General features: G+C 63.2%; 1 protein-coding gene across 4 annotated transcripts in view; it reads right to left on the reverse strand.

The window, feature by feature from the left end:
- The window catches only part of SLC12A7 (solute carrier family 12 member 7), a 42,440-nt gene extending 35,813 nt beyond the window's left edge, over positions 1–6,627 (reverse strand). For 3 of the 4 annotated variants that reach the window (XM_079917614.1, XM_079917613.1, XM_079917616.1), the window contains exon 1: positions 6,481–6,627. In XM_079917614.1, the coding sequence (XP_079773740.1) occupies positions 6,481–6,604 (124 nt within the window). In that variant the 5' untranslated portion in view covers positions 6,605–6,627. Of the gene's footprint in view, positions 1–926; positions 947–6,480 lie in introns of those variants that run through there. The other variant, XM_079917615.1, reaches the window with a different exon arrangement.
- Between the last annotated feature and the right edge of the window lie 21,267 nt (positions 6,628–27,894).

Genomic DNA, 27,894 nt, shown 5'->3' on the forward strand with positions numbered 1-27,894 from the left:
CACAAGGACTCAGGAAGGCTGCGGGCACTGGAGGGACACAGCCGCCCTTCAACCCGGACCAAGGTCACGGCCACCGCCCCGGTGTCCGCTGCTCCAGCCAAGGGCTTCGGCCCAGCCATCGGGCCAAAGACACCAGCTCTGGCTGGCACCTTCTCCTCAAACCTGACACTCGCACAGTCGAGACAACAAGGAAAGTACCGGGATTCTCGGCTACTAAGAGGCAAGAACACAGAGGAACCAGCCAGCCACACACGTTAACACACGTGTGCAAGCACACAGAGGCACACGGGGCACGGCTGTGGGCCACGGCTCTGTGAGCTGCTCCCCCAGAACAGTAAGTGTTTCAGGGACTTCCCGCCCGTCCAAAGGACCTGCCCTCCCAGGCTGGACGCGCTCCCTCCTGGGCGGCGTGGGCCTCCGGTGGACTCGGGGACCCGGCTCCCCGCCACCCCTCGGGGTCTGCTGCCGATCCGACCTCTCCCTCCTCGGGAGCTAGCAGTCGTGATCCCAGCCTGGGGGTGGGGGGAAGGGCTCAGGACGGCAGGGCCGGCCCAGCCGGGGCAAAGGCGGGAGGTGGGCAGCCGGGAGCCCCACCAGCCTCCCGGGGCGGCTCCCGTTACCGACTCAGGCTCCTGCCGGGCTGCGGCCAAGACCCTCCATCAGAGGGAAGAGGAAACCCAAGAACCACCCGGCGCGTCTCTCCTCTGATATCAGCTCCACAGGCTCCCTCCCCAGTGACCGTCCCGAGAGCCTCCCTGAGAACCCAGGCCTGACCCGTGGGCACCGTGACCAGATGGGGCCCAGGACACGGCCACCTCTGGGACAGGCCGGCTCCAGGAGAGGGAGACAGGCACACGGAGAACCCCCAGGACGGCGCGGGGCCTGCACAAGGCCTCCCCATCACCCTGGGGGGGCGTCCCGCTCACGTGGACTCGTGGGGTGCCCCCGCCTCGCAGACGGCGCCAGGCCACAGGCACACGCGGACGCCCAGACGGGCTCAGCTGCAGGGCGGCTGCAGGCCGCTTAGACGGGAAGCAGTTCTGGCTGCGAGCAGTAAACGCAGGCCCAGGAGCCCAACACCCAGCAGAGACCCCAGCGCCACAGGCACAGGGAGCCAGGGACTGCCCGAGAGCAGCCCTGAGCACAGGGAACTCACAGCTGGTCACGGGGCCCACTCAAGCCTCAGGAAGCTCAGAAACAGAGCTTCCCTCTCCTCCCCGATTGTGTTCTCAAAGAGAGAACCGCCCCAGGAAAGAAAGAGGAAACAAACCCAGCCCAGGGCCCCAGGGCCTTGCCGCTGAGCCTGGCCAGAGGCGCGGGCAGCGAGGCCACGCAGACCTGGCACCCACACTTCACCCCCTTCCCGGCCAGGAGCACGGCCCTGCAAACCCGCCCAGCCACAGGGGCACCTGGACAGGGCCCCTCACCAGCGCCCCCGGCACAGGGCTCCAGGGCCGACACGGCGCCGGGGGCCACAGACGGAGGAGCGGCCATGGATCGGGGGACCGGGGCGCCTCATTCTCCGGCTGGTCCTGCTGAAGCTGCAGGCTTATCTGCACAGACCAGACCTCTGCTCTGAAGAGGGAGTTCCCGCTTTCTCATAAAAGCAAGGTGTAACCCTTTGTGCTCTGCTCTCTGTGCCGGGCGGCCCTGCCCCAGGGTCCCCCAGAAGGGAGCCCAGGGCAGCCACCCGCTGGAGCCCGGACGGCCCCTGACCGTCACCCTGGCTGGCCTAACACTCCCAGAGCCGCTTGCAGACGCCTGCTCCCCGCCAGCAGCGCTGCTGCAAAGCGACTACGAGAGGGACGCCCCCAAAAGGCACCTGGCTGCGCGCACGGCAGCTGACACTCACGCCAAACAGCAGCCTCTGCCCTCCAGCCTCACGCGCCCAGCAATGCCCAGCCCTTCAGGGGGTAACGGGAGACTCCCAGAGACCAGCCAGCAGCACCGTCTTCCCATCCGCCTGTGCCTCCAATGTCCGCCCCGAGCATGACCACAGTCCCGCTGCTGTGCCCCGAGGACACTGGCCCTGGGAAGGAACCCCCGGCCCAAGGCCACCCACCGCCCAGGGCAGGAGCCCGGGCCAACCCAGTCAGGTGCCAGGACCTGCTCGGGTCCGCTCAGGACTGTGGCCACAGGCCTGCTGAGCAGAGGCCTCCCTCCACAGCCTGGTCTCCCGGGGGCAGGGAAAGGACAGCTCCCTCGCCTACGGGGTCCGACCTGGCAGACGCCCCTGGCCATCCCGGCCGCCCCCTGCTCAGTCTGTGATGCCCTGAGCTGCAGTAAATCAAGACCCTGGGTGACCTGGGCCCACACAAGGCCCCTCCCCGTCTCTAGGCAGGTCCCTCCTCCAGCGGCCCCGCGAGAACTCCCCCCCACCACCGCCAAGCGGAGAGTAAGCCCGCTGCCCACCTCCAAGCAAGGGACACGTGGGATCAATTATTTGAAAACAACGGGGTCCGCGCGGAGACCATGGGCTGCGGGGCCATTCTGGTTCTGAAGCCCTGGCCGTGTGACCGTCCGGCCAGAGGGGCCTCTGAGCTGCAGGCTCTCTGTGCGGTGGGGGCCCCGTGTCACTGGGAGCTGCTCTGCCCAGGTGGGGCCACCTGCCCCCGTTCATAAGGTGGTTGTGGCCTCAGGCGCGGAGCGGCTGGCCCTGCAGACAGACCCCCTCTGCTCGTGTAGCCACCTCCAGTGACATGGGCACTCTCGTGGGCCTGGCCGCACAAGGGGACCGGTGGGATTCAGCCTGTCCATGTGCAACAAGGACCAGCAGCAGCCTGTCCCCCGAAATTCAGCCCCCGGGATGGGACGGGGTGAGCCGGCCTGAGACAGGCCCCTCGGGGCAACGAGTCAGGGTCTGACGCCATGGGGCGCTGAGCTGGCCCAGGGGGATTCCACAGACGGGTGGCATGGAGCCAGCTGGGGTGGGGCTGTCCTGCCGCGCGCACGCGCGCGCGTGTCTGTGTGCATCTGGGAGGACTGGTGGGAGGACTGCCTGGTGTGTGTGTCCTGGGCGGCCCCTGGCAGAGCGGAGCCGTGGGCTTGGCTGGGCTCTGTTAGGCAAGGAGAGGGCCCCAGCGGCCAGCAGGGCTTGCGTGCGCCGAGCGTCCTGGGGCACGCTAACTGCCTCTCTGCCCGCCGCCTCCTGGGGGCTGGGGGGCAGTGGGATTCCCCGCTGGTTGGTGATGCCCTGTGCGCTGCTGGAGAATGGGGGACCCCTCCTCGCCCTGGGGCCCCGGGAGACACACGGCACCGCCCACTCTTCCCTCGGTGGGTGAGGTGCAACCGACGTTCAGGGGTCAGCCCTTCGGACAGCCTGCGCCGCCTGCCCTTCCTGCTCAGACGCCCCCCGCGCCAGCATGACGCATCCCTTCCTTCCTGGACCCAGTGGCGGAGCAACGCTCGAGGCTCTGTCTCGGGCCCACTCTCCGGCCGCACTCACGTCCCAGCGCCCAGGGCCTCGGCTTTGTGCTCTGACCACCCCAGCGGCAGCAGACCCTCGAGGGCAGCGGGCACACGCATCGGCACACATCCCGCTCCCCGTGACCCACGAGCCCCGCAGGACGAAGGTGATGCTCCCAGGGCTGCCTGGGTCAGTGGCTGGGGGCGCGGGTCCCCTTCACAGGGGGCAAGAGAAGACCCCCGGGTGACCCACGGGACCTGAGCGGCAGAGCATGAAATCACGGGAAAGGAATCCAGAAAGAGGAACAAGGAAGGAAGAGGAAGCCCCAGCAGAGCTGTGGGCAGCTCCCGGGAGGAACCGGCAGGAACAGCGGCCCTCCAGGGCCCAGCCCACGGGCCTGCGGTGGGGGGCAGTGTGGTCGGGGCCACCCCTCTGGGGGTGCACGTGGACCCCCCCACCTCACTGCCCGCAGGCCACCTTCCCACCCCTAAAGCACCAACTGTGGGCCTGCCGAGCGGACACGGCCAAGGTCAAAATAGCAGGGGCAGTTCAAGGTCAACACGTGGTATTGGCCACCGCAGCCTGATGAGGCCCAGAGCCTCCGACAGCCAGGAAACAGGCCCCGGCTTCACAGGCTGACAACGGGGCTCCCCGGCAGGCCCAGCCTGGACACAGGGACCGAAGGCAGCCCAGGCGGCCGCCCCGTGTCACAGGCTCACCGCCTAGGCCGTCAGCCTCAGGCCAGGCACAACCAAGGCCGGTCCCACCAAGCTCTGGGTCAGCCAGGTGGGCCTGCAGACGTGAGCGCGGGCCCCCCTCACCTCCCTCCCACCCTCGTCCTGGCATCCCACGCTCCCTATTCCCACGACAGCCCCAGGTACGCCTCGGGAGGGTATCCCCAAGCCTGCTTCACCAGCACCACAGGGAGGCCCACCCAGAAAGCCAGGTGCCTCCCTGGAGGTTCTAAGGCTGGCCACGGAGTCAGGAAGGAACTTCAGTGACTGCGATGAGCAGGTGTGGCACAAACTGGACCACAGGGTAAGGGCCCCGCACGCGGGTCTTCAAAGGGGCTCCACGCAGCGGTTCCGGCTCCCGCAGGACTGTCCCACCAATGAGCAGGGCGTGGGGCTGCGTCCCAGGCTCCCCGTCACGCTGGCGTCACAGGGCCTCTCCGGGCACCGACTGGTCTGACGGCTTGCGTTAAAACTCAGAACCCAGCTGAGCAGACCCCGAAAGGCAACAGCACGCCTGCCTGTGACCCCGTAGCGGGCTCCGGCCAGTTCCCCAACGCCTTCTGCGGCTGTCTCTCTAAGGGAGCACGAGGACGAGCGAAGAACACAGGCTTCCCAGGTTGAAGTTCTGCGCCAGCTCGTCTAAGTGTCACAGGTGCAGCTCAGACCCTAAAGGGTTTTGTTGAAAAGCATGCAGGACGCCCACACTTAGCGTTTGCCGTCCGTCCCGCCTCTGAGAGCACACAGGCAAGGCGGGTTCCAGACGAGCCGGGAGAGGGATTAGGGCTGAGAAAGCAAGAGCCTTGGACTGAGGGCAGCTGGGGGCTCAAGGCCAGCCGGGCAGGCGACACCACGGCCCTCCTGGCAGCCCTGAGCGCAGGCCCAGGGGCACCGAGCTTACAGAGAGCCACCGAGGCCCGTCCGAGAAGGAGCCGGCAGGCAGGGGCCGCACACCCGGGAGGGCTGAGGGTCCCCGAGGACACGACGGCTCCTGGTGGCCGGTGAAACGCCACTCGCCCAGAAAGGCCACACCGGGACGCGCTAACCGGAGCCGCAGTGAGAGAAAGGCTGGGCTTATGGACTCTGCCTTCAAGTCCGGCCTGGTTCCGGCCTCTGTGCCCACTCCCACACCCACACCCACGTGCAGAGGAAAGCCGGCGGGCACCCGAGGGGTGGAGCGGGACCCTGCCGACCCGCCCCTGCCCACTAGGACGGCGTGCTGCCCCCAGGGGGTGCCCGGCCTCTCCTGCCAGGCCGCAGGACCTGTGGCCTCCACTGACCTCGCCCCTTTTCCTGCCTGGAGCAGGATACCTCTTCCCCAACCCTCCATTTCTAGAGGGGTGCTGAGCCCCAGATGAAGCAGCGGACTCAGGATGACCAACCTATCAGCTGCAGAGACGCCCGGGCCTGGAGCCCAGATGATGGAGGAACAGGCCTGGGGATGCCTCGCACCAAGAGAAAGTGAAAGTGCCAGAGACCTCCTGATCCCAGGAGCGAAGTGGGCAAGGAGGACCCTCAGCCTGAGTGCAGCTCCCCCCCGCCCCGGCAGGGACCTGCAGTCCTTCCTGCTCAAGACCCCCCGGAGTGCCGGCCTGTCCCCGGTCAGCCGGGCTTATCTGACTGGCGGCCCTTTGCCCCACCGCCCGAGAGCACAGACGAGCAAAGCAGAGGTGGCTGGGAAGGAAGCAGCCAGGCGCTCCTGCCCCGAGGAGCCTTACCACGGGTGGGGACCCCACCGGGTCACCGGGCCTGGGGGGCCTGGCAACTCTCGGAGGAAGAGCCCCTCCTCGGTCTCCACAGCTACCCAGGGCGTCTCACACCTCCCCAGGGGCCCACCCCGAGCGGGAGAAAGGTGCTTCCTAGGCCCCGGGGGGGGGCATGGGGGCGCAGCAGAGGAGGGCCCACCGCCCCTGAAGCCCTCGCCCAGCGCCTCCACCACTAAGCCTGGAGAGGGGGCTCGGCAGGCAGGAGTCGGGGGCGGTGAGACGGGAACCACAGAAGCAGGCAAAGCGGTGGAAACTAGTGAGGAGTGAGAGGAAGGCGCGGGCTGGGAATCGGGGAGGGGGAGCGGAGAGCAGCCCCACACCCCTTCCTCGGGCGACGTCCCGGGCCCAGGTCGCCCCCCCTCCCTGCCACCCATGCCACCCCCTCCGCCGCGGCCTGCCTCCCCTCCCCCTCCTCCCACCCCACCCCCTCCCTCCAGGGCCGCCCCCTCCTCCCTCCCCTCCCTCCCTCCCCTCCCCTCCCTCCCTCCCCTCCCCTCCCCTCTCCTTCCCACCGGCCGCCAGCCTCGCGCAGCCCGGCCTCCGCCTTTGTCCCGCGGGCAGGTGCGGCCGCGCTCACCCTGGCTCGGGCAGTTGGGCTCACCGCCCTCGGGGGGGCCCGGCGCCTCGGTCTGCTCGGGACCCTCATCCTGGCCGCCGTCCGCCCGCGCCTCCACAGGCACCACGGTGAAGTTGGTGGGCATGGCTCGCCCGGCGCCCCGGCCACTCCGCGCGCTCCCGCCGACGAGGCCGGACTAGGGCGCAGGGGCGGGGTCAGAGCGGTCCGCCCCCGCCCCGCCCCGCCCCACGTGACCGCACCTGGCTTCCCCGCGAGCCCTGGAAAAGTTTGCGCTCGGTGGGCCGGGGCGGGGCTCCTTCCGCTGAGGACCCGCCCCCAGCCTGCGTCCGGGCGCTGCCCGCGCCCCCGGACCCCCAGTGCCGCCCCGCCCCCAGCGGCTGACTTTCGGTTCCTGCATAGCCCGCTCCCCCGCTGCCCCAGGCAGGCCTCTGGCCGGTCTGTCCCCCTTGCCCCCGCCCGCATGGCCATCCCCCTGCCCGCAACTGTACCCCCCTCCGCCCTCACTGTCCCGCTCACCCCGAGAGTGGGACTGTCCACCCCGGCCGAGATCTGATCTCCCCCCCCCCCTCCCCCTTGCCTGACTGAGGCTCACCGAGCGCTTCGTTTAGGGAAGCGCTTCCAACTGAAGGGAGCCACGGTTAGCAGGGCGCCGGGTCCACAACGGACACAACCGCGAAGCCACAAGTCACCAGGGCTCTGCGGCAGGACCCCGCCCACCGGCGTCCCCAGGCCCATCCCTGCCGGCTCGGGGGAGACCTCCCCTGCCCCCACCCCACTAGGTTCTGTCTGGGGAGGCCCCCGGGAAAGGAAGCTTGTAGGCTAGAGCAGGGAAGGCACAAGGTGGGACTCCACACCCAAGCCAGGCACTCCCCAGGATGCCACCTGCCTTGTAACCTGCCATCACCTGGTAGTTTCTTAAAGACACAGGAAATCTGTGGCCAAGTGTCCATCAAAGAGAAATTAGCCCCCAAAGTTGTAGCATTTAGGTGCAGTGAATCACCCCAAAACAGTTTTACAAAAATAAGGCAGAAATACAGGTGGTGTGGGCAGAAACGGTCACGACGTACTGTAGCAGAATAATCCGCCGCTCTGACCCTGTTTGAAGGTGCACGTGAGTTTCTATGAAGACGGGGGAGGCCCATGCCTGTCTCTGGGCAGGGATCGCAGGGAAGCGCCTTTCCCTGCACTGTGCTCTGTCAGCGACCAATCGCAGAAAATCAAAACCCGAAAAGCCGCCGCCTCCAGGCAGGGGGCCCAGGCTCCCACCTCTGTCCCGGGTTCCTGGCAGAAGGGGGCCTGGCCCCCCGGGAGTGCTCCCCTGTCAGCAGCCCCACCCAGGAGCACACCAGCCTCCTGAGGCGGGGGTGCCCTTGGCCTGGGCCACGGTCACAGCCCACCTTGCACCCAGGGGGGGTCTGCAGGCCCGCGGAAGGGGCGGCAGTGTCGGACGTTAGAGATCAGGGCTGCGATGGTGCTGGGTGGCGTCAGCAGCTCTCCAGGTCAACAGCGTGGAAGGTGGGGAAAGGGCCGCCCCCAAAGGACGGGAGCGCTTCCAGATGTCCTTCGGTGAGGGACCAGCTCCATGGGGAAGGTGGGGGCGCCGCCCCGGGGGCAGCACGGAAACAGATGTGGCGCTGAAGGGGGTGGGCGGAGCACAGACCCCCTCCCTGACGTTGCCCACAAGGACCCCATGTCTGACCCCCATGTGGTGGCTCAGAGATGGGCTGTGGCCTCTTCCCTGGACCTGCGGCCCTCTGCGCAGGGGACCCCGGCCCCCGCACACCCTTCCGGACAGCAAGTCCCAGCCTGGAAAGATGAGGCTGCAGCTGAACCTTGGGCAGCAAAGTCGGAGGACCAAACACAGGCTCTGAACAGGAAAGGAGATGCCCCCCCAACCCCTGCCGACGACCCTCGGCCTCTAGCCTCGGTCTCCTCATCTGTAAAATGAAGGGGCTGGACTTGCTGATGAGCTCCCGTGGTCACCAACACAGCTGGACGAAGCTGAGACCCCCGGTCTGTGGGGAGGCTGGCAGCCCCCTGCCCTCGGGGCTCTGCCGATGAAACCGCAACCCCCACTGCCCCCCAGAGGTGGCAGTAACTTGGGGTGGCAGTCAGTACTGAACTTGCAGAAGCCTTTGTCGGTGACCCTGCATCCAGCTCCCCACTGTGACCCCCTCTGTGGCCCCAAGTCCAGGACCCCCACCCTGGGCCCCGGCTGTGCTGACCCAAGGCCCACCCACGCAGAAGCCCTGCGGCCAGGCTGCCTGCCCAGGACCTAACTGGCCCTGGGTTCTGCAGAACAATGGCCTGGCCCCTGAATCACGTCATTGTCACCTGAGAAGCAAAGGAAACCCAGCCCTCAGCAGGTGAAAGGCCTGAGGGGTGGATGGGACGGCAAGGGCAGATGTCAAGGACATCACCGGGCTGAGTGCATGTCCTTGCACTATTCTTGCGCTTTTCTGTACGTTTGGAATTTTTCAAAATAAAATAATTTTATAATTCTAGGTAAATAAACTTCCTTGTTTCACTACACGTAAAATGGATAAACGACAAGGACCTACTGTATAGCACAAGGAAGTATACTCAGTATCTTGTAATAAACTTTAATGGAAAAGAATCTGAAGAAGAATATAGATATGTGTAACTGAATCACTTTGCTGTACACCTGAAGTTCACACAAGTTTGTAAATCAACTAGACTTCAATTAAAACAACAAAATAAACAGAAGTTCCTTGTTTCTAAGTGACACGCAGCCGTATCTTGAAACTCGGTCTCCACACCCTCCTTTCCTCCTGCCCCCAGCTGGCCCCGCTCTGCCTGTCCCCAGCTCAGGACGTCATGTGCCTGGTGGCTGGGTGTCCCACTCTTGGTGCCGCGATGCCCCAGGCTTGCCCACCCTGCCCCTCCGCCTCCGGGATCGGGGTGCGCACACAGGAGCAGGCAGCACCTGCCCCAAAAGTCCCTGTCGGGTGGCATCTGAAGATGTGCAGGTGGGACCCCCACCAGCACCCCCCCCCTCGCCGAGAGACCTTGCTGGGCGGAGGAAAGGAAGTGACGTTAAAAGAACACACAGGTAGGAAGCACAGGGCTGAGCACTAGAGGGCAGGGATCCAGTCATAAGGCCCACCCTCTGGGAGACCCCACTGGGCCTTCCGGGGCATCTCCTGGGGGTGGGGGATGGGGGATGGGGGTGGGGTAAGGGGATGGGGAATGGGGTGGGGGATGGGTGGGGTAGGTGTTGGGGGATGGGGGATGGGGGTGGGGTAGGGGGATGGGGGATGGGTGGGGCAAGGGTGGGGTAGGTGTTGGGGGATGGGGTGGGGTAGGAGGGTGGGGTAGGGTAGGGGGATGGGGTGGGGTAGGTGGATGGGGGGATGGGGTGGGGTAGGGGGGTGGGAGATGGGGTGGGGTAGGGGATGGGGGGATGGGATGGGGTGGGGTGGGGTGGGGTGGGGGGCACAGCCCTGGGAACCCGGTTTTGCCCGAGTTCCCCCAGGAGGACCCAGAGCCCCTTGACAAAGAGAGAAGCCCCCACCCTGAGAAACCTTTCCCTGTAACCTGAGGAGTTTGCAAAGAGCTTTCCAAAAACCGCAGGGAAGGAACGCAGGCCAGCTCAGCAGAACCGCGAGCGACCCGGCCAGGCCCAGCAGGACTCGCGACAGTCACCCCATGGAATGTTCTGACAACCGGACAAACTCAATCACCAACCAGGGCCAAAGAAGGCTGCTCTGGGCATGACTGGTCTCGGGGAGTCTCCTGCCGGAGACTGGGGTCTTCCCACCAGGAAAGTGAGAGTGGGTCCGGGAGGAGGTGGGACATGGTCCAGGACAGGCCAGAGAGGACTTGGGGGAGTCGCCGGCTACAGGCTGACCCCAGACAGCCGCACTCAGAATGAACTGAGCTGAAACCCCAAAGACGCCGACCGTTCCTGGGGGTTCTCCCCGGTGCGCCTGGGCAGCTGGCGAGCCTCGGCCTGGCTTACGGGAAGAGAGTCGGGGTCCGACCAGTCGTGGGAGGGACAGGGAGAGAGGCAGGCCCGGCTCCCGGGAACCCCGCAGCCTCGGTGATCAGAGCCCTATTGTTTTAATTCTCAAAAAAAGGAAGTGGTGGCTCCCCGTTGCCAGAGGAGAGCACGGCAGACCTCCCCGCTGGCGGACGCACGGTCTGGAAGAGGGTGGAGCTGCATTTTATAACTGGGCCAGCAAGGAGGGCCCTGACCCATTTTTGTGAAACCGAAGTCTGGTATGTGAAAATTCAACCTGGGAAAGCACAAGTGCTCCTAACCTGAGACCATAGGTGCTGGAGGCGAAGACGTGCTAGGCGAGCTTAAAGAATTCGTTCTCTGATTCGCAGGACATGTGAAGTCTCACCGGTGACGCTGAAGGAAGCACCACTGACAACACAGCGTTTCTCAGGCAACTGGGATCGGGGATGCAAAGGCCAGACCCATGGTCACCGCTGCCACCTTCCCCAACCCTGTCCTGGGGGCCACAGCCGGAGCCCAGACGCCCGGGGCCCTCGCCAGCACCCCACGGTGCTCCCCAGAACCCCCGAGGACCGTCAGCTCCATGGAAACTCTGGGAGCAGGCGCACGCCTCCGCTTGGCAATGTGCGCGTGTGAAACCGTCTCCCGTCCACTCCTGTCCACATACAGCTATCACGCTGCCCGTCTCGCCCATGGTCAAGTGCGCCAGGGCCCCGGCAGCCAGTCCCAGCCTCAGGAACAGCCGGGACTCTCAGGGCATCAGGGGTCCAGGCCGCGTGTCTCACCCACCCTGCCATCTCCGCGCCAGCCCCCAGCCCCCTGGGCTCCCCTGCCTCACACCCCCAGGCCCGAGATGGCTCAGGGCGCCGGCAGGGGTCCTCCCACCCTTCCCCAGGAGGCCACATCTCAGGGTGCAGGGCAGGGACACAGCCACCCCCTCTGGACTCCCCAAGAGTTCCAGGATGGGCGGCATGGGCTGGCCCCGGCTTCCTGTGCCAGGACGAGGCAGGGGCTGGGGGGACAGGAGCACCCAGCTTCAAGCTCTAGTGCTTCTGACCTCCCTTCAGGCCCAACGGCTCCCCTTTGCTGCTCTGTCTTCCCTCCAAAATCCTGTCCCCCGCAGCCTGGCACACGTGCAGGCGGTTCCCAGCCTTGCGTTCCCACTAAAAGCCGTCAGGTTCCACCACGTGGCACTGGTGTCGACTTGGGACCTTTCTGCTGACGTGGTGGCCAGGCTCCCCCTTTCACCCTTCTGAGTGCCGTGGGTCTCTCTGGGGCTGCAGTGAGCCTGGCCTCCTGGCAGGCTCCCAGGGCACCCTGTGGGGCGGCCCCTAGGTTGGCCAGCCCGTGAGGCCATTGGGGAGGCCCGAGGCCTGCAGGAGCACAGCCTGAAGTCAGGGCTGCAAAACACAGAAGTACACAGAAGTGATGACTGGGGACTCCTTCGTGGCCTGGAACCCTCCATGAAAGGAAACTAAGCGGTCTTCAGTAGCATCAGACACTGCTCCTCAAAGACGCCATCGGGGCAGGAAAGTGGGCCCCAGAGCCCAAGGCCGCTGCCAGCCGTGTTACCGACCCAGGCCTGCCCGGACTGTATAAGGACCACTGATACACTGGGGGTGTGGACTCCACAGTGGAGGTGGGGCAGCCCCTCCAGGGACGGGGTCCACCCATCACTGCAGGAAGGCCCACTGCGGGCCAGGGCGGGACACGGGGACTTCCTGACACGCCGGGCATGTAAAACAGGCTCCGTCACCACCCGGCGACGCGTGTGCGCCAGAGACACCCAGGACGGTCCCAGCAGCACCGTCGGGTCGGCCCAGCTGTGAACACGCACACGCCCATCAACAGCGACGGGCAAACGGGACGGCGCGTGCATCGGGTGGGATGCGCGCGGCCACGGGACGAGAGGAGGCTGCCCCGTCCTGCCCACCAGGTGCTCCAGGGCAGGAAGACCTGCGCGTGGCCAGGCGCCAGAATGGCAGCTCCCAGGCAGGCAGGCGCGTCTGGAGTGCAGACCGGGCCCCGCTCTGACCAGGATGGGGCTGCGCGGGCATCCCGGGCACAGAACACTCAGGGCATGGAACGGTGGGCGCATCCCTCACAGGAGAAGGACAGCAGGGCTCTGAGGCGTGTTCTGAGCCAGAGTCAGGCTCAAACCGACCCGTGGCATCCAGTCCCGTCTGCAACTCGCAGGGAAGAACGCGGACCCCTGAATCACGGCAGGTCCGCACCCCTCATCTTCCTGGCAGCTTCTGTCCGACCGTAAGAACAGCCAGCAAACACCTGTGACATCACAAAGCCGTGTGCCCGGCATCGGAGCCCATCGGAGGTGCCTCGGTCCCCAGAACACGGTCTGCTTAGCCCAGCCGGCAGGAGGCCCTGATGGGGCGGGCGCCTGTTCCCCTCAGGTAGCTCACAGCCTCCTGGGGAGGGTGGGGCCGGCGTCCAGGCCCCCAGCAGGGCTTGTCCCTGGCGCTCCCTGAGTCAGGGGCTGCTCGGACTCTTCGTGCAGAGGACCTCAACTAATCACGGAGGAAGAAAAAGACGACCGACCGCAGGCACAATAAAGACACCCGTTCTGCGGGGCCCAGAGAGGCTGTGCGACTTGCTAGATGTCACACAGCCTATGGGGGCTGGGACGGGGCTGTGCCTTTCCTGGACACGAGCCCGCTGTCGTCGGGACCTCGCCTGGCCCACATCCACGGGTGTGGATGTACGAGCTCTCCTAGGGAAGGACAGCTATGTGCGCACGCAGCCTGGGAGGGGCCGGGGCAGTGGTTTCCCTGATGGGGGCCGTGAGAGGGTGGGGTCACAAGGCTCTGGGGGAAGCGTGGGCTCCTTCACTGACCAGTTCCTTCATCAGCTCAACGCTCCATCCCCCAGCACTACAGCTGAGGCTGGACACACAGCATGGACCAGCAGGGCCATCTGGTCTGGGAGGCGAGTCCCCAGGCTAGAAGACGGAGGTGGACCAAACACAGGGCACGAGGAGTGGGCACAGGGGGAAGGAGGCCCGGCCAGCAGGCGGATGGAGGGGCAGCGGCGTGGGGAGGCCCTGTGGTACCAGCTTGGGGCCCAGGCCCAAGGGGAGCAGACTGCAGGCATCTCCCCGGACGGGTTGTGGCATGGGGGCTGGCCAGGAGGCCGCCGGCTGCGCTGGGCGCTGCGTGGACGGGGAAAACGGAAGACGCCGGGGCGGGGAGGACGTCTGCCTTCCTCTGGCCAGCGTCTGCTCGAGGCATCTCGCCGGTCACCTGGGGGTCTGTGCCCCAGACTCCCAACCCTGGGGCAGCTGAGTAGGGCCTCTAAGCCTCCTCAGGGGACTGGCCTGCCTGGGGGCCAGGAAGCAGGCCAGGCGCTGTCTCAGAGGTGAGACCCCTGCCGCCCCAGCCCCAGCCTCAGCCTCCGTCACTTCCCACCCTTTCGGGGCTCCCTGTGCTCAGCGGGGGACACCCTCTGGGTCCCCGCAGCAGTGCTGGGCGGGGCCCCCACCTGCAGGTTCCTGAGGGGTCTCAGGAAGGCTGAGCGTCGGGCACTGCAGCCCTGGGGCCCGGGTGGGGCTGCAGTCCTGGCCCCTCTGGTCCCAGCGTCCCTACTCTGTCTCTCAGGACCGGCAGCCACGTCGCTCCCCCTCTCCCCGAGCCCCCACGGGGGATGGCCGCTGGGTCACTGGGTCAGCCTGGAGTCCGCCACCGGCAGACACAGCGTCCACCTCTGACCCCCTCGCAGGCCCGGTGAGGACCAGCTGAGGTTTTGGGGTGCAGCTCAAACCCGCCGAGTGTCACCCTACATCAGCGGGGACCTCGGGCTGTGGCTCAGAAACGCATCACACCGTCTACTCCTCTCAGCTTTTCTTTCCCTTTTTAAAAAAATGAATTTTGTTTAATTGTGGTCAAACACCCAGAACATAAAGTTAACCATTTTAGCTGTAATTGAGTGAGCAGGCCAGTGGCATCAGGAACTCTCACGCTGGCAACCACAGTAAATCAAGGAGGCCACTACGTGGGGTCACTCTGGTGCCCTGGTGGCCGAGACGTCAAACGGAAGCCCAGCCACAGTCAGAGCGGGAAGCGCGAGACCCCCGTCACACGGAGCCACCGTCACAGAGAGGGGGCTCCCCAGGGAGGCCACACCCCGGCTAGGCCCACCAAGCCCTGCTGTCTCCACAAATGCCCCCATTCCTAGCGGGTGGGGCCCCCACAAACACTGCCAGATTCAGATCCGTGCTCACTCACACAAGCTCTGTGCCCCCGTGTATCTCACCTTTCACCATGTGGGAGTGCGGCCATCACCGCCTCCATCTCCGGGGCTCTTTCATCTTGCAAAGCCCTAACTCCCCGCCCCCTCCCCGGCCCCAGGGACCCGCCACCGCCACCCTGGTCTCCGTCTCTATGGACCTCATTCCTCCTGTCCTTATACAGGGGACATGCACGGTGCCTGTCCCTTCCCGACCAGCTCAGCAGGGTCCTCAAAGATCTTCCCGTTGCAGCTTGTGTCCGAATGTCCTTCCTCTGAAGGCTGAATCATAGTCTGTGGTCTGAACGGACCACACTGTGTTTGTCCGTCATCCGTCGATGGACACCTGGGTTGCTTCCACCTCTTGACTATCTGCTTTAGTACATGCTTTCCCCTGTACAGAGTGGTGGGGAACACTGTCCGGGGTACGTATCTAGGTAAGAAACACGAGCATCTGAACTATGTTCCCCTTTGCGTGAGGAATCACACAGAGGTGCGCACGCATGCGCCCCCCCCCAACCCCCGGCTCCGGGAGGAGACAGGCGGCATCTCCACGGCTGGAGGGGAAGGCGCTGGATGCTTTCCTGGGCCTGCTGCATTTGGGGGCATGTGCCAGACTCACTGAGACAAAAATACTTTACAATCTTTTAAATTAAACAGCTGCTGAAGCCCAGAGATAAGCAGGTCACCCTCCAGCGCCCGGGGCAGTGATTTCTATCCTATTATTACCCACAGCACAGATAAAGTGACCGGGACCTGTCCCAAGGTCACACCAACGGTCCTGAGGCCCAGGGAGAGGACCTACCGCCCACGGGCTGGGGCCCCGCGTGGCTCTGGGCTGAGACCTCCGCACACGAGCCTCTGAGGGACGCACGTGTGCATGTCTGGGGGCCGCGGGGACACAGACCTGGCTGCAGCCGATTCTGCCAAACGTTTCCCAAGCAGGCTGAGCCGCCACCCCAGGCTTTAAACTTCAGATCTGCTTGGCAAACTGAACCAAACCCACCTCCTCTCCTTGGCTTTCTTCTGCTCCATGAAGAGACAGAAGGGAAGTATGTCTTTTTTTTTTTAAATAGATCTTTGTTGGAGTATAATTGCTTCACAATACTGTGTTAGTTTCTGTTGTACAACAAAGTGAATCAGTTATACATATACATACGTTCCCGTATCTCTTCCCTCTTGCGTCTCCCTCCCACCCTCCCTATCCCACCCCTCTAGGTGGTCACAAAGCACCGAGCTGATCTCCCTGTGCTATGCAGCTGCTTCCCACCAGCCATCTAGTTCACATGAGGTAGTGTATATATGTCGATGCCACTCTCACTTCGCCCCTGCTTCCCCTCCCACCCCTGTCTTCAAGTTCATTGTCTATGTCTACCTGTTTATTCCTGCCCAGCAACTAGGTTCATCAGTCCTTTTTTTTTTTTTTTAGATTCCACATATATGCGTTAGCATACAGTATTTGTTTTTCTCTTTCTGACTTGCTTCACTCCGTATGACAGTCTCTAGGTCCATCCACCTCACTACAAATAACTCAATTTTGTTTCTTTTTATGGCTGAGTAATATTCCATTGCATATATGTGCCACATCTTCTTTATCCATTCATCTGTTGATGGACAGCAAAGGAAACCATAAACAAGACAAAAAGACAACCCTCAGAATGGGAGAAAATATTTGCAAATGAAACAACAAAGGATTAATCTCCAAAATATACAAACAGCTCATGGAGCTCAATACCAAAAAAACAATCCAGTTAAAAAATGGGTGGAAGACCCAAATAGACATTTCACCAAGGAAGACATACAGACGGTCAAGAGGCACATGAAAAGATGCTCAACATCACTAATTATTAGAGAAATGCAAATCAAAAACTACAATGAGGGATCACCTCACTCCGGTCAGAATGGCCGTCATCAAAAAATCTACAAACAACAAATGCTGGAGAGGGTGTGGAGAAAAGGGAACTCTCCTGCACTGTTGGTGGGAATGGGAATTGGTACAGCCACTATGGAGAACAGTATGGAGGTTCCTTAAAAAACTACAAATAGAACTACCATATGACCCAGCAATCCCACTACTGGGCCTATACCCTGAGAAAACCATAATTCAAAAAGAGTCATGTACCACAACGTTCACTGCAGCTCTATTTACAGTAGCCAGGACATGGAGAAGGCGAGTATGTTTGGTTAACAGTTTCTGAGTTAGATAACTATCTCTCAGTTTACCTCATTTAAACCTTAAATTCTTGGCTTGAATCATGTGAGAGCAGAGAGGGCTGTGCTAGTAAGAATAACTTACATCCTGCTTTTACAGAGAACAGCTTTTTGTGTGTAAATACTGCAAGCCACTAATTTCTATTTTCTCAGGGCAATGAGTTAAAAATACATTTTAAAAATAAGCTCTGATTGCCACTGAAGGCCAAGGTCGCTCAGAATCCGCCAAGCCAATCTGTGCCCAACGCAAGAGCCCGATCCTCCCAGAGACAAAGTCCAGGGGCCAAACTCTGTGATGCAAAGGAGTGCTGAGCACAGAGGAAAAATAAAATCAGGGATGAGACCGTCTAACTGCTACAGTCGGCTCCCGAGGAGAAAGCGGATGCACATCAAAAAGGCAAAACCAGAAAAGACGTGCAGCTCCAGCTTGGGAGGCAGTCAGAGGAGGGACGAGGCCAGAGGGGACAGGAAGAGTGTTTAAGGTGCCCAAGGAAAGCGGCTGCCCACCCAGGTGCCCACGCCAGCACATGTGGTGGTTGCAAAGGAGAGATGCCTGCACCCCGATGTTCACTACAGCACTAATTACAATGGCCAGGACATGGGAGCAGCCTAAGTGTCATCGACAGAGGAGTGGATGAAGGAGATGTGGCACACATACACGATGGGATACCACTCAGTCATAAAAAAGAGTGAGATGATGCCATTTGCAGCAACATGATGGACCTAGAGATCGTCATGCTAACTGAAGTAAGTCAGAGAAAGACAAATATCATATGATGTTGCTTATATGTGGAATCTAAAAAAAAGATACAAGTGAACTTATTTACAAAGCAGAAACAGACCCCCAGACATAGAACACAAACTTATGGTTACCAAAGGGGAAGTGGGGGAGGGATAAATTAGGAGTTTGGGATTTAACATGCACTCACGACTATATATCAAATAGATAAATGACAAGGACCTACTGTACAGCACAGGAAACTATACTCAGGATTCTGTAATAACCTACAAGGGAAAAGAATCTGAAAAAGAAAATATATATGTGTGTGTGTGCTCACATGTGGGTGAGCTGTACACCCGAAACTAACACGACATTGTAACGCAACTCTGCTTGCATTTGAAAAAAGGCAGGCAAATAAAGACACCTCCAGACGAGCAAAACCGAAGCATAAGGACATAGGGAAATGGGCCAGAACGTGACTGCAGAAGCCGGCAACGGCCACGGCGTCAGTGTCTAAACGCGCAAAGCCTCAAACACATCGGTGGGTTAAACACAAGCAATGGCGTCCAAGAGGCGGGGGGAGTCCTGGATTCCTGGGCTGTGTGGAAAGTGCTAATTTCCCCGAACAGGCAGAGGGCAACGCCACCAAGAACAGGAGGACACGTGACTAACCAGCTAACGGGAGACAGCACAAGGGTAAACATACTGGAGACCAAAGAAGGCGGTGGAGGGAGACCCACTGAGGGGGGAGCCCCCGGCCCCTGCATTCGTGACAGAGCCCCACACGGCAGGGTGACAGAGGAAACGAGGAGACACTTCACTCCGACAGAGAGCCTGAGATGCCTCTCTAGCGATAGGACAAGTGGACCAAAAAAACCCCCGAAGCTGTAGAGATAAAGACTTGAACCACGCAGGTAACGAGACGGACCTAACTGACAGATTCCAGAACACGCACCCACCAACCACAGACCCTCATTCTCCCCAAATTCACTAAAACAGTAAGTAAAACAGTAAGCAAAACGGATCATGGTCTGCACCACAGAGCCAATCTCAACTGATTTCAAGAGTGAAATAACACAGCCGCATCCTGGACCCCAGACACACGTGCAGGAAATCAGCCTGAGAAGTAATGGGGATCCCCAGGTACCCGCAGCTCAGCAGCTCATTCCAAGAGACCCACGTGCTGGAGAAGCAGCCACAGTTGAAGGCAGATAATATTTTGAATTAAATGATCATGAAAATACAGCCTAGCAAAACGTGTGAGAGCCTGCGAAAACGACAAAGGCAGCGTGGTGGGTCCAACTGGGTCCCCCAAAGACGCGCTGATGCCCTAATACCCAACCGCTGTGAACTTGGCCGTATTGGGAATAGGGTCATTGGAGAGGCAAGTGAGTTAAGGTTAGGTGGTAGGGGTTGGGGTGGCCCTAATCCGGCACAACTGAGGTCTGTAAGAGAGATTTGAAGACACCAGAGGAGAGATAACAGGGCAGGAGGTCAAGCGTCCACAGAGGCAGAGGGCAGAGAGATGCAGCCGCAAGCCAGAGACACCTGGAGCCCTGGGAGCTGGACCGGGCAGGAAAGGTCCTCCCAGCGCCTCTGGAGGGAGCGCACACCTCGATTTAGGACTCGTAGCTTCCCGACTGTGCGAGGGCACATTTGTGCTGCTTTAAGCTACCAGTTTGGATCATTCGTTGCAGTAGTTTGAAGAATTTGATACGGATAGTAAGAAGATATCATGGATTCACCTCCAGGATCCCCAGCGGTGGGAAAGGGGTGGCCTCCAGGTGCCCGGCCGGCATTGGCCGCCTCCACCCCAAATGCCACTGGCCTCGATCCAGGGCCGGGCCAGGGCCTCCGAAACTGCCACGGAATAAACATGAGAGCACCCAGGAGTCATTGTCTTGGGGGAAAGTTACAGCCTGACTCTGGTGGGGTATAACTGACATGATTAAATTGGAAGGAAATAAAAGATCCCGGCTGGGATTACATTCACAAATGCCAGACAGCCCGCTTCCACGGCGCTGCATTATTCCTCTGCCCCGAAACCAGGTGATTCAGAAGGAGAAGACGTCTGGCTGTCGTCAGAGGCTGGGAATCTGTGCTGCGCCCTGTCACCCGACTCCTGGGCCGCGAGCCTGCAGGCGGGGGTCAGCCCACGTGGGAGGGACATCCACGCCAGGGCAGTCCAGGGCACCCGATGCTAGTCTCCCCGAAAAGGAAAGTTAAAAAGCCCAGGAAGCCTTTGATGTCACCTCCATGACTTTATTTCTGGATGTGGTTCAGAAAATAGGGTGAAAATCACCGAAAATGGCACCTGTTTGGTCTACACAAGGCTAGTGACCTTCTGCTGCCCATCAAGGTGGCAGCTTCGGCAGCTCCAGGACCCTCCAGAGGCCACGGCACTGACTTCTGCCCAGTGCCCTCGCGTCGACAGCAGGAGGAAGGGGAGAGGCTTCCGCCCGTCCCTGGACCTGCAGCCTCGGACACACCTGGACGGGCACCAGTAGAGAACCCTGGGCTTCCAGGCCGCCTGGGGCGGGGGGGAGGCAGAGGATGAGGGCCACCAGAGGCGACAGGGGAGGGGGCCGGGAGGGGACACGGCCCAGCCTGGCATGGGGGAGGCGGAGCTGCTTCCTCTCACCAAGGGGAACCCCTAGGCCAGTCTGAGGGGTGCAGGCCAGGGAGCCAGATGGCGGGGGCCAGGGGCCTGTAGGCATCTGTCCAGGGAGGGTGGTCTGGGGGCCGGGGGCGGGGGAGACACCCTGAGACGAGCTGGGGGGTTGGCAGGAAGGGGAGGGCCCAGGAGTAAGTAAGGATGGGAGGTGGGACTGCAGCCTTCGGTATCTCCTCCCCAGACCCCTGGCCTCCTGCAGGATCTGAGAGGAGCCAGGGAGAGCGGAGGTTGGCCCGCGGCCCAAGGAGACCCGAGGACAAGGCAGCTCCCAAGGAAACAGGCTGGGGCAGCAGGACCAGGTGTGACTCGGAGCCCCCGTCCACACGGTCCTCCCCGACCCTTACCGGCTGTCCCGTTACTCGCCCGACGGTCACCTGGAGGCCCGGGGCCTGGACGCCGCCCTCGGCGCTGGAGCCCCGCTGCAGGGCTGAGGAGGAGGCCGATGTCGGCTCCACATGTGGAAGGTTCTGGAAACTCACGACCCCCCTCGCCAGCCTCGGGACACACACAGCCCCAGACGGCCACCCCGCTTGTCGGTGGTCACCCTGGGCCCTGAGGACAGCAGAGGCGGCCAGTCCAGGGTCCCCACCCCTGCTCCGTGTTGGGGACCTTCCCTGCCCTCTCTCACCTCGCCGTCCTCACCCGTAACCAGGTGCCGCCGGGGGCCGCCACCCTCAGCCCCACGTCCCCTCTGGGCGGGTGGCAGCCGAGCTGGGCCCCGGCCGGACTCCGGCCCTGAGCAGCGGCCAGGCCTCCTGGGCACTGGGCGCAGCTTCCCAAGAGCGACGGTGGAGATTTAGGGACGAACGGTGTGCTGGCTCCGTCCACTCAGCCTGCTGCGCTGACCTGCCTCTGCTCTTTCCCTGCTCTTCCCGGAGACGCCGTCCACTCTCCAGACTCTGCCCCTTGGGCATCTCCCCAGTCCCCGAGGTTGTCCCGCCGCCCCCTCCCCTGCCGTCTCCTCTGGCAGTTCAGGTCCCTCCCGCCAAGCGTGGTCCCGGCCTCCTTCCCACCAGGGCCTGGGGGCACCACCACGTCCTAAAATCACTCTAGGGTCAGAGACAAGACGGCAGAGCAGAGGGACCTCGGCCGTGAGCACAGCAAACTCACAAGTAACCGCTGAACGACGTCAGCCAAGAGGACTGGGTCAGCCGGAAACCATACTCCACGTCCAAAGACACAAGGAAGAGAGCCAGCGAGACGGCGGGAAGGGCGCAAGAGCGATACGACAGATGCCATACCCGGGGGTGGGGGGACCTGCAAACCAGAGAATAATGACGCCGCAGGGCTGCCCCACAGGAGTGAGAGTTCCCAGCCGCAGGTCAGGCTCCCCAGCCCGGGCTCTGGCAGCGGGAGGAGGAACCCCCCCGAGCATCGGGCTGCGACGCCGGCGGGGCTCGACTGCAGGAGCTGCGCGGAACTGGGAGAAGCAGAGTCCGCTCGCGCAGGGCGCACCCGGGCCTCGTGCGCACCGGGCCTGACCAGCCTGCGGGTCTCGGAGGGTCTCCCGGGGAGGCGGGCTCAGGGGTGGCTGCAGCCCTCTCTGAATCGCTCTGGGACGACGTCCACGGTCACAGGGCACCGATGGGGGTTGCCGGTAAACACACGGCGCCCGGTCAAATTCAAATTTCCAGTCAATACTGGTTTTTTGGTACGTGTGTCCCACACGTTGCTCGCCCTAAGAATTATTCGTGTGTATCTGGAGCTTGAACGTAACGGTGCCCGTGCCACGGGCTGGGCCTGCCCGCCCTGCCCGGGTGAGGGTGGAGGTGTGGATGGGCAAAGCTGGCCCCGCCGCTGAGGTGTGGCAGCCTCGGCCTCGAGGTCTCCGGACCTGAGCGGAAGATTCTCCAGTGGCCGGGGACTTGGCCCGCAGGCCCCCCGGGGGGACGATTAGGCCAGAGGAGTCCAGCAGTTAGGGGCGTATTTTCATCTCTTTCGTAGGGGACGGGACCTTGCAGCCGGGGTTGGGGGCCAGGGGTCGGGGGGCGTCCCAGTAAGTGCCTCCCGGCAGCAGACCCGGCCGCGCCGGGGGTCATCACTGACCAGTGTCTACACAGTGGCATCCCCCAGAGAGCGGGGGTGGGCAGGAGGCTAGAGGGGCCTCCTGGAGAGGCTCCTGCTTCCGACTGGACTGTCAGGCTTCCTCAAAGAAGTCAGAGACTGGGGGCTCGGCTGCTACGCTAGTCACCTCCCCGGGTACCTCAGGTAGCCGAGATACGTCCAGACCACGAGGCAGCGACCGTGTGACAGGCAGGCAGAGGCAGTGCCCCGCCCCCCGCCTTCAGGTGCGCGTGCGCAGCAGGGAGAGCGGCTCGGCCGGGCACCGCGGCTGCTTTCGGGACAGCCCGCCAGAGCCCGTCGAACGTAATGGTGCCGCGGCCCTGAGCGAGCCACAGCGCTGGTCCCCAGGCAGCCCCAGCTCCCTGACCTGGGGCAGCACACGTCCCCAGCGGGTTAGGAAACCTCAACGCCCGTTAGGGTGGCTGTTATCAAGCAAACAGGCTAACAGGCGAGGACGCTGAGAAGCGGGAGCTCCCGCACGCTCTTGGAGGGAACGTGAGGCGGTGCAGCCGTCCTGGAAAACGGAACGGAGGCTCCTCCAAAGATTAAGCGGAGCTACCGTGTGGCCCAGCAATTCCACTCCCGGCACCGACCCAAAGACCTGAAAGCAGGGTCTCGAGAGATGTACGTCCACCCAAGTTCACAGCAGCATATTCACAATAGCCAAGAGGTGGAGGCAGCCCAAGTGTCCATCAGCAGATGAAGGGTAAACACACGGTGGTCCGTTCACACAGCGGAACATTATTCGGCCTTAGAAAGGAAGGCAATTCGCACACAGGCTTCCAGCACGGATGGACCTTGAGGACAGACATTATGCTCAGTGAGATACACCAGTCACAGAAGGACAGATCCTGTAGGATTCCACTCACGTAAGGGACCCAGAGGAGTCAGATTCCTGGAGACAGAGGACGGTGGGGCCGGCGGCCGGGGGAGGGGGAGGAGGAGCTAGTGTTCAACGGGTGCACAGGATCGGCTTAGGAAGATGAGAAAGTTCTGGAGAGGATGGTGGTGATGGCTGCACAGCAATGTGGGTGTGCTCAACAGCAGTGCCAGCACTGGCCCAGTCTCCCGCTCACCGCAGGCATCCTTCCTGGCCCCTGCTGGACGCGCACTGCTGCCCAGGGCCAGGAGATGAGTGGGTCCTTGAGGGGGTGGGGAAGGCAGGCCAAGCTTCCCAGCTGGACATCAGGGTGTGGGGCTGTGCCCCTGGGGCAGGTGTGGGACCCCTGGGGCAGCGGTGAGCCGGGGGTGGCCGGGAGGGGAGCCTGGAGAGAGGAACAGCGGGGTCTGGACAACAGAATGGGCACCGGCAGAGCTGGACGGCCTCCAGTGCCTGCCCTGCCCAGCCCCAGGACTGGAGGGAGGACGAGGGCAAAGGGCACCTGTGTCTGGGGTGTGTTTCCACTACCTCGGCGAACCCGCAGGGGAAAAGGAAGGATCCTTCTCCAGACCCGCAGGCCTCCGCGAGATGCCGAGGGCGTCTGGGATTGTAGGACCGTGACCGTGACCGTGGCCGTGGCCGGGGCTGTGACCGCAGCCGTGCCCGCAGCCGTGCCCACAGCCGTGGCCGGGGCTGTGACTGGAGCTGTGACCGGGGCTGTGACCACGCCCGGCCGGGTGAAATCAGCTCCTCACACCCTCCCAGGGGCCTGTGTGGGGACCGAGCTGCTCTGCCGGTTACACCGCGGGTGACTCATGACTCAGCATCCGTGGGGACTTTTCCTCGGAACAGAATCGCACCCTCCTATCGCAAGGAGGCCAGGGACCTGGGAGAGAGGCGATCAAGGCCCAGAGAGTGAAAGAGAAAGCGGTCGACACGGGCCGCCTGGCCAGCTCACAGGTCGGGGGTGTGAATTCTCCAAGCCGGCGGCCGGCCTGGCTCCCTCCAGTTGCTGTTTGGCGGGTCTGCCGTGGAGGCTGACACCTGCGTCCCCAGGCCCAGGCCTCACCCTTCAAGTCACGCCCGGGTGCCTGCAGCTGCAGGGACTTTGTTCCGGACTAAGTGCCTCTCGGTGAGCCCCACCACCCGGCTGGCAACTCTCCCTTGGCCATCACGAGGTTCCAGCTCCCCTGTGTCCACCCCACACAGGCAGGGCCGCGTGTTCCCCTCCGGAAACCTAAAAACGTGCCAACAGCCGGAACATTCGAGTCCCGCTCCGCACGCAGCCCCGTCACCTGCCCCAGAGACACCGAGCGCACGGCAGCCGGACCACAGGTGACCACGGCTCCTCGGCCCACGACCTCTGCAGCCACCAGCCCAGAAGCCGAACTGCAGCCTCGGCAGCGACGGGCCCCGGTCAGCACCAGTCTTCTTCCAGCTCAGGACCGACCACAGAGGCTCAGCGCTCCCCTCACCAAGCTTGTGGGACGCCACCTTCCAGCCCCCCTCGGCCTCCCTGGGCCACGGCCCCTGTCAGGGCACCCGTGCCCGCTCTCGGCTGGGATGCTCTCCCCCGCGCCCGCCTGGGGTTTTCTGCCGAACAAGGGATTGGCGGGGCCGCCCCCTCACCCTGTGAGCTCAGCAGGTCTTCACTCACATCCACAGCCCCATCCTGGAGCCGGCACTGCCCCAGGGCCTTTGCACTTGGCAGCCAAGGACACATCTTCCTGGAAGTGGCCCTTGCAGCTGAGGCCCCCCTTCTCACCCCAGAGCATCATCAGAACCCACGGTCAGGACGGAGCGGGGAGACGGCCGGGCACCGACATCTGAGCTGTGCCCGCGGCAGTCAGATGAGGGCCCCGCACGCGGTAGGCAATCCATTCCCCCGGCCCCGCTTCTGAGACCAGGGACGTTTTGCACCCCCACTTCGCGACCTGCCTTTAGGTTGGGGATAATCGCCAGGTTGAAGCTTATGACGCCCGGGCAGGTGCCGCTCCGGGAGAAACCACTGGCCTCCACGGGGCAACCCCACTGTGCTGGGCGGCTCTGGGGCCTCAGCCAGTCCGAGGTCCGCCTGCCACCCTCACTCCCTGTGCTCGGGCCACCAGCGGCCTCTGCCGGGCCCCACACCCTCCCGGCCTCTGAAGCCGGTGAAGGTGCCCCCCCGGGGTCTGCCAGGCTTTACCTGGACAACGCAGGGCCCCTCTGAGGCTGCTTGCGGCGGGGCCGCTCCCTCCGGGGGTTGCACTGATTCGAGGGCCTTCCGGTGGGGAGGGCTCGCCCACAGGCATCCCGTCACCCATGAGAGGCGCCAGTCGGCACCACCGCGAGTGGTGGGACTGCCATCAGCAAGCCCTGCGAGCGCCCTTTGCCGTCAAGTAAGAGCGAGTGAGAACGAGGCGCCCGCTGCCCCGCCCAGGCACCGCCCCCCGCTTGGGCGGACGGCACCCGCGGGTCCTCACCCAGCTCCTCTCGCGCACGCGCTCCGTGCCAAGGATGCTGCGGTGGCCTCAGCCTGGGGCGGCGCCCTCCGCACCCCCAGGACCGTTGTCCCGGCTGCCCCTGACATCATCACTGGCAACCCTGGAGCCGCCCCCGTGCTGCCGCAGCAGCGGGCGGGCGGGCGAGACACTCGCCCCACAGATTCCGGGTCACGACCAGCTTCCGCGCAGAGCGAGTCTGTTCCCAAATGTGAACCAACTTCACGCCGCCCGCGGTCACCGCCGGGACAGGACACAGCGGCCAGGGACGGACACGGCCCCGCTGAATTCCAGGGGACACCTTTGTCCCTGCAAGCCGGCAGCTGATGCGAGAACGCTCACGGCCTGTGCTCGGTGCCGCGTCCCCGTGGACACCGTGAGGGGCGCTCGGCCGAGGCGCCGGGGGGGACCCCTGGGTCTGAACAAGGGTCTGCGTGGGAGGGCGCTTTGGCCACGGGGAGCCGGTGGGGGTCCCTCCTGCAGGGCTGCTCTGAAGGCTGCGGATCACCGAGTGGCACTGGGGGTGGCGAGGCTGCAGGGCACCGGTTGGGGGTGGCGCTCCGCCACTCGCCAGGTCGCAGCCTCTGTGAGCTCCTCGGGTCACCCCTCAGTCCCGCTCTCTCACTGTCCAGCCCACCGGCTCCAGGACACAACGATCCCCTCCCACTGGTTCCAGGGCCGCTTGGGAGCGGGTCCAGCCCCCTCCTCCTGGTGTAAGCAGACAGTGGGAGTCCCTGAAGACAGAGAACCAGGCACGGCTTCCTTGACCTCAGAGAAGATGTTTTTTGGCCTAAGCCACTTCGTCACTGAAGCCTGGCCACAGTGCCTGCCCTTGGACAGGTCTCGGTAATCAGTGATCTTTAGGGAAGTGAGGGAACGTCGGAACAAACGACAGTAGTCAAGGAACAGGAGTTCAAGGAACGCCAGTTCCGTTCATCCCTAGTTCCTCCTCGAGGGACGTACACCACAGCCTGATCCAGCCTCTGAGCGGTCCTGCAGGAACTGCGGCCCCCACCCAGCGGAGGAGGGACAGCGTGATGATGCGGACCCGCCCGACTTCAATACCTGCCCCAGCTCTGTGCTGATCTCTCCTCTGCTCAAGCCCCTTCCGGGAAATGCATGTCCCGTTCACTTGAAACTGCCCCAATCTTGCTTTTCGGGGAGACCCTGCTTTGGGGAAGATCCCGGGTGTTCTCCTTATTGCCGCAAGCAGTAACACATCCTTCCTCTCCCGCCCTCTGGCTTGGTTGTGCCTTTGGGCTCAGCACCCACCAAGAGGCGGACCCGGTTTTGGGGTAACACTGGGGCTGCCTCAGGAAGCCCTGTGAGCCCCAGGGAAGGCGGGTCCGTGGTTCTCGGGGAGGATGTGCAGGGCTCCTGGGCTGCAGGGTGGGCGCTCCAGGACGGGCTGTGGGTGCAGGCTGGGGCCTGCTGCCCCCTGGCTCCCCCTCCAGCTCTGTAGATGCAGACGGTGGCGCTGCCCACAGGCCAAACCAGGTGCCCAGAGCAGCGAACGGAAGACCCCTGGATGGCGGCCACACGAAGCCACGACGATGCCACACGGCGGGGATGCCCTCGGAAGTCTGGGGAGGCAGGCGCAGGCGTTGTGCCTAGTCTCCTCTGCACCCAGGGGGCTCAGGGAGCCCCAGAGACACCTCCAGGCAAACCCATCTGGCCCCCAGTGGCACCGCTCAAGAGCCCGTGTGAGGGTCCTGCAGCTGCTGTGACCCGGAACCAGGAGCCGGTGGCTTAACTCAGAAACGTCCGCTCCCGGCTCCGGGGCTGGAAGTCTGATGGCGCGGTGTCGCAGACTGCTCCCTCCAGAGGCTCTGGGGGAGGGTCCTTCCCGCCTCGTCCAGCTTCTGAGGCTCCAGGCGGTCCTGGGCTCGTGGCCGCGTCCCTCCAGCCTGTGCCTCCGTCTTCACGTGGCCTCTCTTCTGTGGGCCTGTCTCTTCCCCTCTGTGTCTCTTAAGGACACATGTCTTGGATTCAGGGCCCTCGGGTAACCCAGGATGACCTCATCTCCAGACCCTTAATCACATCTGCAAAGACCGTTTTCCCGGTAAGGTCCCATCACAGGAACCGGGGGTCAGGGCAAAGGACACATCTTTTGGGATCACCATTCGGCCCACTAATAGCCTCAGAACCGGGTCCCACACA

This window comes from Stenella coeruleoalba, assembly GCF_951394435.1.
Source record: "Stenella coeruleoalba genome assembly, chromosome: 3".
Taxonomy (NCBI): domain Eukaryota; kingdom Metazoa; phylum Chordata; class Mammalia; order Artiodactyla; family Delphinidae; genus Stenella; species Stenella coeruleoalba.